Below are 14,234 nucleotides of genomic sequence, written 5' to 3' on the forward strand. Positions count from 1 at the left end.
CACGAGCAATAATACAGCACACGAGCTGACAGCTACATACTGTCCCGGGCTGCTCTGAATAGCCACGTTCACTGCGCTCTCAGCTTACTGTGGCATACAGGACCTTGTTTTTACAACTGCAACTGCATTAACCTCAAGAAAAGAAAAAAAAATCTGGCATTTCTACACATTATTATGAAGTTTTAGAGATTCGATTTCTTTCACTAATTCAATTATGCAATCAATTATGCTGTACTTTTGTTCCCAGCAGGCACTGTGGCAAAACTAAATTATGCAGATTACCGTTATTGTTTGCTACATGTAAGTGTGTCTAATATTTTAATTTGATGGCTCCTCAGTCTGTTCAGATCATTTTAATAGGGATATGTCAAGGCTTGTTATCTAAACGTTCTAATTAACACCGAACAATCCAAAGCCAATCGACTAAGTGAGGATTAAAATTGATTTCAGATTCAGAAATTAAAATTAATGAAGTAGTTCACCCAAAAATGAAAATTCTGTCATCCGCAATGTTGTTCCCAAAGCAACATGACTTTCTTTCTTCTGTGGAAGATATTTTGAGAGAAAAAAGAAGACAATTTTGAAAAGAAAATGAAAAAAAAAATCAATGGAATCCAATTCTATGTTTTCAACCATATTGACTGTCATTAGATTAGACATTATTTAAAATTCTTTTTTTTAATGTTCCTCAGAATAAATAAAGACATACAGGCATGAGGGTGAATAAATGATGACTAGGGGTGTAACAATATATCGTGTCACAAATTCTCACAATATATCGCAATACAAAAATGCATCAATATGCATTGTGTATAATTCACCCAAAATGAAAATTTCTGAGAGATTCAAGTTTACAGAGTTTTAGTGTCACTACATTAAACTACTATACTATATATTGTTGAATATAATGTATAATAATGCAATGGGAGAATATTTGTGGGTCCTGATAATGCCAAATGTCTTATGTTACCAGTAAAAAGTGGCCTACATTATTTTAAATATATTTAGTCAGTGACAGAGTGCAAGCATATTCGTCTAAAATAATTCTGTATTTTCAGCTTCAGAATCATCAGTATTTATAAGTTTTTTTATGTTGATGTGGATTGAAATTGTTTATGTATGTGCTATATGATGTTTGTCTTAAAACAGCTAAGATGGAAAACATATGCTGAAGGACAAATTAAATATAAAATTGTTTCCTTCAATGTTTGACATGTTAGAGTTGACGTGTGCCTCATGAATCCTTATAAGTAGCAAATAAAAATCCATCTGATTTGGTAAAACCGTGTGAGACATAAGTGGACTTTGCCGGTGACTCGATCACGTTGGGTGTTTGATGTAAACAATCTCCTGAAACATTGTCAACCAATCCGGCATGAGCCTGTGCTACACTCTTAAATCTGATCATGTATTTGTCCGCATGAGAAACACCTGCCTGAAATGGCAGGAGATAAAAGAATTACTATGAAGTAAATTCTATAGGGTCCATATATTGTGTCATACATCTGTTATTTTCTTATTCTTATATATGACTTGCTTTTGTTCCTCTGCACTTTATACATGCTTTACACTGTGGTGAGCGTTCATCTCCCTTCCTACTTTTTTTCTCTCTCTCTCTGTTTCTCCTCTTTGAGCAGAACTCATTAGGATTATACTGGCAGTGATTCCCAGGGAATGTCATCTCTTCCTGCAGCCAGGCCAATCTTCAGCGTTAGCCATGGCCGCCAGGCAATATCCCTGCCCATTTTCTGCCCTACTGCCCGCTGTTTGGAGGGGAATAAGATGGGGACACATATTGAGAGAGAATTCCAAACTTCTAACACCCGTCACTGAGCAAAAAACACAGATCAGAAACGGTCAAACACTACAGTCTTGGAAAAAGTTATCAACTGCTTAGCAGTATGGTTAAATAGCAAGTTTTTTTTTTTTTTCTATTAGATTAAATTATATCTAAAGTTCAATGGAAAACTATTAACATGACTTCGGGATTTTATTGGTAAGAGTTTATGCTAAAACAGTAACACTATATGTGTCCATGTTATTCATATTGCATATTAATATAATTAATCCAATTATACGACAATTATAATTTTAAAAGTAAGATATACACAACAAGTATAAACTGTTCACTAGTATTTAATAAATGTTTAAGTTAAAATTTATAGTACTATAATAATTTTTTTTTAAGTTCATACACTACACGGTTGAGTACATAGAGCATAAGTACATAGCGTATAGTGCGTCATTTGGGACGTAACTAGATTCTATTTACACTAAGTGAAAATAGCATATTTTCTTAGTGATAGCAGCTATTTAGTTTAAATAGCAATAGATTCTATTTACAGTGTAAAAATAGCAGTATTTTCTTTGCAATAAGTGTAGTGGTCAGATGCTATTTATACTTATAAATATTGGCAGATACTATTTGCACCTCAGTGTTGTTGTACATTAAACAGTATGCAATAATAACAGTGTAAATGATTATACTTATTAAATTATTAAATGGATGGCTCCTTATTGGTACAATAAAGCCCTCCCTACACCTACCCCTAACCGATAAACACTTTAATATTAAACAAACGTTAGACACTTTATTTCCACTTTATTTTTTATTTTTTTATTGAAAATAAATGCCTCTCCGATCTGATATGTGATGGGAAAGGGAATAGGTTGAATCCGCCCCTTGCTGGTTGATTTGCAGCAAAACTTTCTGCCACGCGCCTTACCCCAACACTATTGCTACTGTTGACGATCCAGAGTCTTCTGTAATTTCGTCTGTCCCAACCAGACGTCAGGGGGCGGAGTTAGTGTAAATAGCCTCTGCCAAAAAGGCGGGCTATTTGCACTTAGCGTGAATAGACACTCCGTTATTTATTTACTTATTTATTTGTTTATTTTTTCACTATTTTCCAATGGAGTCTTTACCCACATAAAATTAGAATGATTTAAACCAAGGATGATGAAACCAAGTTGAAAATTCAAAGGAGGGAGATGTTTAAAGCCAAACAGTGTTAAAAGAGCTGTGAATTTCCCTGCTATCAGTCAGGCCCAGAAGAGACCGCTAAAGTCATTGTGATGAAAAACTTTGATCTTCCTACTCATTTGATCCTAAGCAAAAAAATAAAAATAATAATTGTTTCTTTTCCTTCTAAAAGACGAATGACTAGACTTGACAGTGGAATGGCAGAGGACCGTTTTAGACCGTCCGTCGCATATGCAGATTGATATCTAAAAGTTTTATTTTATTTTTCTTCTTCTCACTAACATTTTGATATTTTAAATTAACAGAACGGCAACAATAAAAAGAACTAGCTAGGTTAGCTGATTACCTTACAAGTCCATATAACGCCATCAGTCCGTACTACCATACAAGTGGATGCATTCAGACCTGTTTGTTCATGTGACATTTAGCATAAACCTATTATTTGTCAAATTATAAATAATACAGTTAAACATATCAGACTAAGTCATATTCAAGTAATAAACATGCTTATTTGAATATTGTTCATTCTAAGATACAGTAACATTTACTATTTATTTCCTTCTTCAAATGTTACCATTAAAGGAATAGTTCACTTCAAACTGAAAATTCTGTCATCATTTATTCTCCCTCAAGTTGTTTCAAACCTGTATGAACTTCTTTCTTCTGCTGTACACAAAGGTAGATATTTTGAAGAATGTCAGTAATCAAACAGGTCCAAATGGGGTTCACCGACTGTCTGGTTACCGACAATCTTCAAAATATCTTTGTGTTCAGCAGAAGAAAGAAATTCATACAGGTTTGAAACAACTTGAGGGTGAATAAATGATGACAGAATTTTCATTTTGAAGTGAACTAATCCTTTAACGCTCAATCCTCCACAAACATAATGCACATCCTTTTCTGAGACCCAAAACGAGGAGATATTCAGCTGTGTGGCAGCTGAGGGAAAAACTCTGCTACTTATAGACTATGCTCAAAGCAACACGGCCAGAATTGTGTTATTTCAGTAATCTATTATCAGCCCAACATTAACGCCTAAGAGCTAAATCAACACCCTATCCGAACAAAGAGTGCTTCAGTCTAAAACAACACATTGCCTCATCCCTTCACTCCAACCTTTTCCTTTTTCTTCTTCTTTTTTTTGGGGGGGGGGGTCTGTGGCAGCATCTGCTGCTCCCCTGGCCACGTCTGCGGCCTGTATTAGTATCATTTTAATGTTAAAAGCAAAAGAAGGGTAGGGGACGAGGCTCAGAAGGGTGGTGGGTGTTTTAGCAGGCTCAAACTGAATAATGTGCCTCAGTAATAAGGTCGAGAGCAGAGCCTGTAGCCCTGGGCTTTGACCGTCTCAGTGACCTGATTATGTCAGCCAGTGTCAGCCGCCACGACACTACAAACACAGCGCATCCCATCAACGGCATCGCCATGCCAATACGTCCAGCCAAGCCCTGCAGGCACTTTCAGTATAGACAAGGCCATACCAGTTTGTTAGGTAACATCTACCGTACACATGCACACACTTGGTGTGTTCTCACATGAGTGACAATTTATCATACACTGAAGTACACAATATAATTTTTTAAATACAGACAAGAACTGTGCATTTTTACATTGGACATCATGTGGTGACCCAACAATGGTACCAAAATGGAAATAAATATAATTGGTAACACTTTACAATAAGGTTTCATTAGATAACATATGTTAACTTATGTAAGCTTGTTTCCGCCACAGAATAAAACGTTTTAAAAGATAATTGACTTTTTATATCTCACAATTACGAGATATAAAGTCAGAATAGCGTGATATAAAGTCAGAATTGGAAGATTTGGGCCACATCCACACGAAGCCAGAGCTTTCCCTATCCGATATGTTTTTTTCCCCGTTCAAAAAAAAAATTCCGTAAACACGGCGTCGTCTCAAGAAATATCTGCGTACACACGAAACCACTGAAACCGACTCAAAACGATGTAGTATACATGCCAGACCAGTATGTGGCGCTGTAATTCTGCCACAGACATACACTAAAAACGGAGAAGAAGACTTAAAGCATGCGCATAAACCTTGCGCGCTGTATACAACATTAGGCACAGTAGCTTCTTTTTATCTTTTCTTTATTCTTTTTTTATCAAGAACTTTGTTGAACAATATGAAAAGCCATAAATGTAGTTGCTGTGACTTAACGGTGTCTGACTAGTTGACGCTTGGTGTGATGACATCATCGTTTCACAAAATGTACGGATTGGCCGTACACACGAAAACGCAAGGGCGGCGTTTTCAGATTTATCCACCTTGGGACCCGGTTTAAAAAAATAGCGGTTTCAGTCTCCGAAAACGCCGGATCCGTGTGGACGAAACGCCAATACGATAAAAAATTTATACGTATACAGCGAAACGCGTCTCCGTGTGGACGGGCCCTTGGATTCCAACAGAGTTGGAAATTTTAAACGTTTTATTAATTCTATCTTTTTTTCTCGCAATTGTGACTTTATATCACGCAACTATGAATTTATAACACGCATTTGCGAGTTTATATCTCGCAATTCTGACTTCTTCTCTCAGAATTGTGAGATATATACTCGCAATTGCGATTTATAAAGTCCAATTCTAAGGAAAAACTGAGACTTTTTTCCTCAGAATTGCGAGTTTATATCTCACAATTCTGACTTTATAACACGCAATGCGACTTTATATCATGCAGTTCTGACTTTATATCTCCCAATTGCATTTTATAAATAAAAATTGCAAGATATAAACATGCAATTCTGAGAAAAAAAGTCAGAACATGCAATTGCGACTTTATATCACGCAATTCTGACTTTATAACACACAATTGCGACTTTATATCACACAATTCTAACCTGCTGATTTAAAGTCAGAATTGCGAGATGTAAACTCGCAATTTTGAGATAAAAAGTCGCAATCACCTTTTTTATTTTTCATTCTGTGGCAGAAACAAGCTTCCATATTAACTACTTTAGTTAACATGAACTAAGAATTAACAATACTTCTACAGCATTTATTAATCTTAATATTAATTTTAACATTTACTTATTAATTCAAAACAAAAGTTTTATTTATTAACATCAGTTAATACACTGTGAACTAACATGAACAATCAGTGAACAGCTGGATTTTTATTAACTAACATAAACAAAGATTGATAAATACTGTGTAACTAATGTACTGCTCATTTTTAGTTCATGTTAGTAAATACAACTAACAAATGAGACCTTATTGTAAAATGTTCTCATATAATAAAAAGAAGTAAAAAAATACATATATAAATATGTACAATTTTAATAATAATACAATTTTTATAAAAATATATCAAATAAAATACATTTTATATGCAGTATATGGTTGGTAAGATTGAAAGAAGTCTCTTATGCTCACCAAAGCTGCATGCATTTGAATAAAAATACAGTAAGAAACAGTAATATTGTCAAATATTATTTCAATTTAAAATAACTGTTTCCTATTTTAATATCTTTTAAAATGTAATTCCTTTGATGCAAAGCTGAATTTTCAGCATCATTACTCCAGTCTTCAGTGTCACATCATCCTTATGCTGATTTGGTGCTCAAGAAATACAGTATTTCTTCTTATTTTCAATGTTGAAAACAGTTGTGCCGATTAATGTTTTTGTGGAAACCGTGATATATTTTATAAGAGAAATCTTTTGTAACATTATAAGTATCTTTACTGTCACTTTTGATACATCCTTGCTGAATAAAAGTAATTTCTTTAAAAAAAATCGTACTAAACGCAATCTTTTGAGTGGTAGTGTATGTTTAATAAACACATTTGTGTGTACTAAATGTATATATCCAAATGCATCTGCCTAATGTGGCCTGTTTCTACTAGGTTATAGATGAGTTTGATTTGACAAATTGCCTTTAACGTCAATAACAAAAGATATGGAGACAATTTTCTCCTCCCTGTTAAAAGTTGATAAGTTGATTTATTGTGCTGCCGTCACTGTGCATATGGTTCCTTTTACATATAAAACGTCATTAGATTTTTTTTGATTACATTTACAGCCAAAACTGTTAAAAGCACCCATAAAGCCTTCAATAAGAGTGCTACATAAAGAGGCTCCCAGCATGCAATTTCTCAAACAATGCTTTCCATCGTACAGAAGAGAAAGTGTCAATGCGAGGAGGGGAATGAGACAAGGGTTAAGGTAAATAATGCTGTTTGTAGCGTGAAAGGGCACATTGGCTATACAATCTTTCCTTTAATATGGGAGCGGTGCGCACCTGCGATAAGATGATTCATTAGATAGGGCCCTGGTCTGACAAGCCTCATCGTTCAAGCCTCTGGATACTGATGGAACAATTCTGCAGCCGGCTCCGTAAATATGACAAGGTCAGCATTTTATCCCCTGCTCTCCCACACTGCTGTCCAATCTAAACACAACGCCCCTCTCTGGCTCGCTCTAACATGGCTAAAGACGGGGCACGAAGGTCAGAACTGAAGAGTGGATTTAGGTATCTGAGTAACATTACACTAATAAAGAAAATCATGTTCATGCCACTCCAGAACACTTCTCCATGTCTACTTGTACTTCGTCTTATAGTTCTATGAGTAACGTGGGGAACACTTCAGCTTACATGTGCATTTCATGTGGGAATAATCTTTTAAATGTGCGGTTTGTTTATGCATGTACCTGTCCTTGTGCATTGGTGACCAGTTGTCCAGTGACCCCCTGCAGACCGGAGAGAGCATTCCCAAACACCTGTGACCCGGCAATTGATCCCATCGCTGCTGCTGCGGCAACCGCTGCCTGACTGGCCAGAGGGTTGAGCTAAGGAAGTGAACACAGAATGAGAAACTAATGATTTGACAAATTGATTACAGTAAGAATTGATTAAATTTAGAGGTATATAAAATATGGTGACAACTTTAAATTAGATAAATTTATATCAAATAGAACCAATAATACTTAAGTCAAACAAGAACTGAAATAGAGCACATTCATGTTTTGTGTTTAATGGATTAAAGATAAAGATGTTCCATGGATGAATGAAATGAGGGTGAGTAAATTACAAAAAAATCATTTTTGGGTGAACTATTCCTTTATATATGTATGTTTGTATGTATGTATGTATATTAATGTTTTTTTTGTGTGCAATTTTACAATTAAGAAAGTTAACAAAACTGTGAAACTGAATGAACAGTTTTGATTGTTTTTTTGTTTTTTCAAAATAAAGCTGAATTTGTTAAAAAAGCAGCATAAAAGGAAAAATGCAACTTGTTTTTCTCAGATTTGTCAATAAAAACGTTCAATAAAAGTGTAATTGCTATAACATTTTCCACTCTTTATGGTAAATTGTATTTTTCTCCTCTTTTGTAAGTGTCTCTAAAAATATAAAAAAAGGTTTAATAAACTTTGTAAAATTTGCATTGGTCAACATCATTGCCAACATAAGAAAACAATACAATACTGACGCTTTGGTGCATTTCTCAGATCATAACTGAAATTCTCTAAACTACTGTACTTGTTCAACCTCCACATCATCTAGTCACTTGTGCACATCATAAAAGCAATTTCTCATTCTTTTGAACAAATTGCAAATGCTTTGGTACGTTTATGCAATTGATTATGTACAATTGTCTGCTGTTTCCTACATTATCAATTGCTTATGTCATGTTGATCAAATTATATTATACTGGTTCCCTGTTGAATAGTCTTACCCCTCAAAACATCTAGGCAATAGTTCCTTGCATAAGTCATTAAATGCAAAATGGTTGAACTAGTTGTCATAAACTGTCAAGCATATTTTCTATACATTTCTATTAGACTTTTTTTTTTTGTAAATGTGTCCTGAATTGCGGAGGTGAATTTTTTATTTCACTAATGAAGGGCTAGATGATCTCTAAACCAGTTCTCCAGTTCTCTAAGATAGCTCAGAGGTGCATCTCATGAAGCTTCATTTGGCAAGCATATATAGACAGAGCACAACACAGTGTTACAAATTCTGAAAATGGAAGAACAACAAGGAAACAAACAGGGTCAACAGCTGGGAAGAAGAAGAGGAGTAAGGATGTGTGGTGGAAGGGTACGGAGGCAAAACAGAGGAAGAGGAAGAAGAGGACAAAATTGAAGAAATGTGTTCTCAATAATAGCCTTATTGCTGTGGGGGGTCAAAAGATATAGCCGAATGTTGGGAGAACAACCGTGTCCTCAATCACGTTGTAGAACAGGTATGTAATCAGAAAATGTTCACTATACTGTAACACTGTATACTTACTGTAAATGCTATATTACAGTAGTCCACTTGCATTTGACATTGTACAGTAAACATACTTGACAATGTAACACACACACACCTGTACATATATATACAGTTGGAATTTAAATTATTCAACCACCCTTGCAAATCAGGTTTATTGGCAAAATTTACAGACTTTCAGCTGTTTGCAATGAACAAATCCTTTTTTAAAAAAAGGAAAAAATAAAAAAAGGCTCAATACAACAAATGTTTCAAGTGGTTTCCCCAAATTCAACTGAAAATGCAACTTTTAATGCCTTCTGCAGTCTCAAAATTATTCAACCCCTTCATGGCAAGCATATTTAGTACTTAGTAGAACACCCTTTTGCTGTTATGAGCTGCTGCAAATGAGATGTACAACCAGACACCAGCTTCTGGCAGCATTTCTGAGGAATCTTAGCCCATTCCTCATGAACAATGGCCTCCAGTTCAGTAATATTCTTGGGTTTGTGTGCTGCAGCCGCCTTCTTCAAATCCCACCAGAGATGGGGTTCAAGTCAGGTGATTGTGAGGCAAATGTAGAATCTTCCAGAACTTCTTCTGCAATCAAGCCTTGGTGGAATCTGAGGTATTCTTGGGGTCATTGTCCTGTTGGAAGGTCCAATGACGCCCAAGCTTCAGCTTCCTCACTGATGGCATGACGTTTTCTCCTAGGATTTCCTGATACTTCAATGAATCCATCTTGCCTTCCACACGCTGCAGGTTTCGAGTGCCAGAGGATGCAAAGCAGCCCCAGAGCATCACTGAGCCCCACCATGCTTAACAGACATAGTGTTCTTTTCACTGTGCCTGTTGCCACAAAATCTTGCTGCAGGTCTTTTGTAAGGGTTTTTCTGAATCTGCCTTCTCAGAAATCGGTTTGCAGCCGTTGATAGTTTCCTTTTTCTGGCCCGTCCAGGTAGTGTAACCACTGTTCCTTTAACTTTGAACTTGCATTTGATATTTCATGTGTTCTAGCTCAAGCAAACCTGGTGCAACTAATGAAACCCTTGATTAGTTGCATCAGGTGTGCTTGAGACAACACCTGTTTTGCAGATTTGTGCTGTTGTGAGGGATTCTATTCAGGGGGTTGAATAATTTTGAGACTGCAGAAGTCATGTGTTGAGCTATTTCAATTACTCAGTTTGATTTGTTCATTGCAAACAGCTGAAAGTCTGTAAATATTGCCAATATATTTATTGGCAATATTTATCTACCAATATATATATCCACCGATTTATTTATCTACCAATATATATATATAATATATCTACCAGGACATTTTCAGAGCACTTCATGCTTCCTTCATTTTCCAGCAGGATTTGCACCTGCCCACACTGCCAAAATAACCAAAACCTGGTTCAATGACCATGGTATCACTGTGTAATTACTGTGTGATTTCATGTAATATTCAAATTTTTTGAAATCCTGTTTTCGTGGGTTTTATGAGCTGGAAGCCCAAATTATGTACAAATAAACAACTAAATACTTGAAATCATTTAAGTTGTGGGCCCTGAATCTATAATCTGTGGAAGTTTAACGTTTTGAATGGAATTATAGAAATAAACTTTTCCATGATATTCTAATTTTTTGGAAAGGGTCTGTATATATATATATATGTGTGTGTGTGTGTGTGTATATATATATGTATGTATGTATATGTATGTATATATATGTATGTATATGGTGGTGCTGTTTGTATGAATTGTTTTGAGAAATGCCATTATTGGTTTGCAAATCTTAAGGATGAGATAGATAGATAGATAGATAGATAGATAGATAGATAGATAGATAGATAGATAGATAGATAGATAGATAGATAGATAAGGCAGGCAGGCAAACTTTTACTCTTTTTTACAAACTTTTACTCTCTTTTACTCATCTCATGTTAATAACACACGCAAGCACACATACAAATGCAGAGCTGAATAAATCAAGCTAACCTCCTAATAAGCCGGGCGAATGCAGTGCTTATTTGGTTGCAGAGCTGCAGAATACAGGCTTATTAGGTTCTTTAAGTAGATCAAGAGCTCACGCAGGACTGCACACAGAGTCCCCAATTACTCATCACTATGAGGCAGTAATGGAAACAGCGCTGCGAGCAGACGTAGGAGAGCAGGCGCGGTGACAGCAGACAGAAAGAATAAAAAAACAGCATAACCTAATGGCAGTCAACAGTGATATAGACAGCAGGTTGTTTCTGAAATCAAATTGCTATTCTTTTTTGACAAGTTCTGAGTTTGCTTTTGCTATGAATCACAAAGCGTATAATCCCAAAAGATGCTGTCAGAACAATAGTTCACAGGTGTGCGTGCGGTGATGATATTTTTGATGCCACTGCCTTAAAGGGATAGTTCACCCTGTAATTAAAATTCTATCATCATTTATTCCCCTTAACGGCGATTCAAACATGTAAGACTTTCTTTCTTCTGTGGAACATCAACATCAAATTTGAAATAATACAGTGGGTGAAGCTTTAAGGCTTCAAAAAGGACACGCACTACCATTCAAAAGTTTCTTATGCTCACCAATGCTGCATGTAACTGATTAAAATAACTCTTTTCTATTTTATTATATTTTACAATGTAAATTATACCTGTAATGGGAAAGCTGAATTTTAAGCATCAATACTCCAGTCTTCACGGTCACCATTTAATCATTCAGAAATCACTCTGATATGCTGATGGTGCTCAAGAAAACGTTCTTATAGTTGTGCTGCCTAATATTTTTGTGGAAACCGTTATATTTTTGTTTCAGGATTTTTTTTTTGTGAACAGAAAGAACACCATTTATTTGAAATGGAAATCTTATCTATTTTATTACAATGTTTTTACTGTCACCTTTGATCAATTTAATGCATCCTTGCTGAAAAAAGCATTAATTCCTTTAAAGCTTTTGAATGGTACTGTAAAAGAAATATTACAAGCTCTTCTTTGCATGTTCATAAGAGTTCACGAACGAAGTAGTTATCTTTTGAGTCATATCTTTTGAATGAACGAGTTTGTTAATGAATGGGACTGATTGGGTTTTTTTATCCCTTTGAATCCTTGCGAATCGTCCGTTAAAGAACATTCTATTCTATTTCCTTTTTATTTCTTGGAAACAGAAGATTCGGAATGACACAAGGGTGAGTAAATGGTGGCATAATTTTGATTTTGGGGTGAACTAAAGAAGTATCCGTCTCTAACAAATATCAGCCTATATTCGCGTTTCCTGTCTCCTCTGTCCGCACCCCCCATCTCTCAGCAGGGGCCATTCAGCTTTGTTAAAGTGAGAGCATTCAGCTGCTACTCATCTTTCATCTTATCACACCGTCATATATTACCAGGCTCTCTGAAATCAAATGATGAGAAAATACCACGGAGCGATCAATACTTTTTCATTGACAGTAAAGGTTAAGCACATTAAGAATGACACTGCATTTGTCTTATGAAATCATATTTCATGTTGGTGGCCTAAAATTGGCTGAGATTGATACTATGTCCCCTGGACTGAAAGTCACCCTTTTTTATCACTAATCACAGAAATCGCCTCTTTGTGGCCGGCGTTTCTTTGTCCTTCTGCAAAAGTCAAGTGCCAGTTGATAATATCAGCGACCCAAAATGTTAAGGGCAACGATTTTAGCTCCTCAATGCCTCACCATGTGGCTATTGTGAGCGGTAAAAGCTCTCAAAGACTTCAGGACATTTCAGCCTTTCATCTTTAGCATTTGTCAAGAGATTTGCAAATGATTCTTCTATGCAGAGGCAACAGACGTTACTTAAAAACAAACACGCTCAGCCTTTTTATCGTTGCGCATTAGGATAATTTCAAACTGCTTGTGATTTTCTTGCAGAGTATCCCAGTGACACAGTGAGTGCTTATGCTGTTAAACAGAAAAGGAGAATAGCTTTGTGATTGCAGGAAAGGTGCCTGTGTAGAGAGCATCTTATCTTGGGCTAACATCTTCAGATAATAAAAACATGTATTTCTGAGAGGGGCGAGACGCAGAGAGAAAGCGCACGAGAGAGAGATGGACAAGGATGGCAATATCAAGCAGGGATTGAAATCATAGATAATCCTCTCACCCTATCTGAGGGCAAACACTCTCTCTTTCTCTCGCCTTCCCTTTCACTTTGACGGAGAAGATGAAACACGTTCTCCTGGAATGATAAGAAGTCCAATGAATTACATGAGCTGATACATATAGGATCATCTTTAGTGATCCACTGACATCTGAATCTGCTTTAGTTCATTTCCTAGCTTAACTTGAAAGGAAAGTCAAACATTGTTTCAGAGGAAGTATCTTAAAGATGAAGTGTATACCCTGTCCCAAATATGGTCTCATGCTCACAAGCACCAAATTGAGGTCTATTTTTTTATTATTATTATAAAAATATTGGATATTTCTAATTGTGCATGTTCGTTTTTTCATTTTGATTACCTTTGTCATCATCTAACACTAACAATAATTTAATAACAGTCAAATGCAATCTTTAGCAAATCTCAAAATGAATATGCATTTTCATACTGTACTTTATAATGCTGTGAATTTATCACTTTTAACTCTTAACATGCATGGTTTTTTACATTTATTTAGACAAAATAGCATAAATTTTAATGTTGGTCTATCTGTTATTGGGGTTACACTTCACTTTACAGTTACTACTAGTTATAACCCAGTTATTGTAATTGCTATAACAAGTACATATTAGCTAACAAGCTACCGTTATCGTCATAGCATATGTTGGTATGAGATATTAATATCGAAGCATCGTTATCATTTTCATTTTGAGGATATGTACTATACACCTTAAAAAAATAATGCAATCAATGATCTTAAGGTTATTTATTTAAGAAAGCAGGGCAAGTAAATACAAAAAAACGGCATTAAATACTATGTGCCAAAGAGCCTAGATTGTCATTTTTATATTTTGGCATATATGGAGAAGTGCCCAGTTATTGTTTACCATTTCGATCAATAGTATTTAAGCCCATTATAAAACACTCAGCAGCAC

The 14,234-nt window shown here is 35.6% G+C and overlaps 1 protein-coding gene across 3 annotated transcripts in view; it reads right to left on the minus strand.

The window, feature by feature from the left end:
* pou6f2 (POU class 6 homeobox 2) overlaps window positions 1-14,234 on the minus strand; it is a 99,254-nt gene that overhangs the window by 16,146 nt on the left and 68,874 nt on the right. For 2 of the 3 annotated variants that reach the window (XM_084102593.1, XM_084102594.1), the window contains 2 exons: window positions 13,305-13,379; window positions 7,653-7,790 (listed from right to left, as the gene is read on the minus strand). In XM_084102593.1, the coding sequence (XP_083958719.1) occupies window positions 7,653-7,790; window positions 13,305-13,379 (213 nt within the window). The remainder of the gene's footprint in view (window positions 1-7,652; window positions 7,791-13,304; window positions 13,380-14,234) is intronic. The other variant, XM_084102595.1, reaches the window with a different exon arrangement.

This window comes from Abramis brama, assembly GCF_963993115.1.
Source record: "Abramis brama genome assembly, chromosome: 24".
NCBI lineage: Eukaryota > Metazoa > Chordata > Actinopteri > Cypriniformes > Leuciscidae > Abramis > Abramis brama.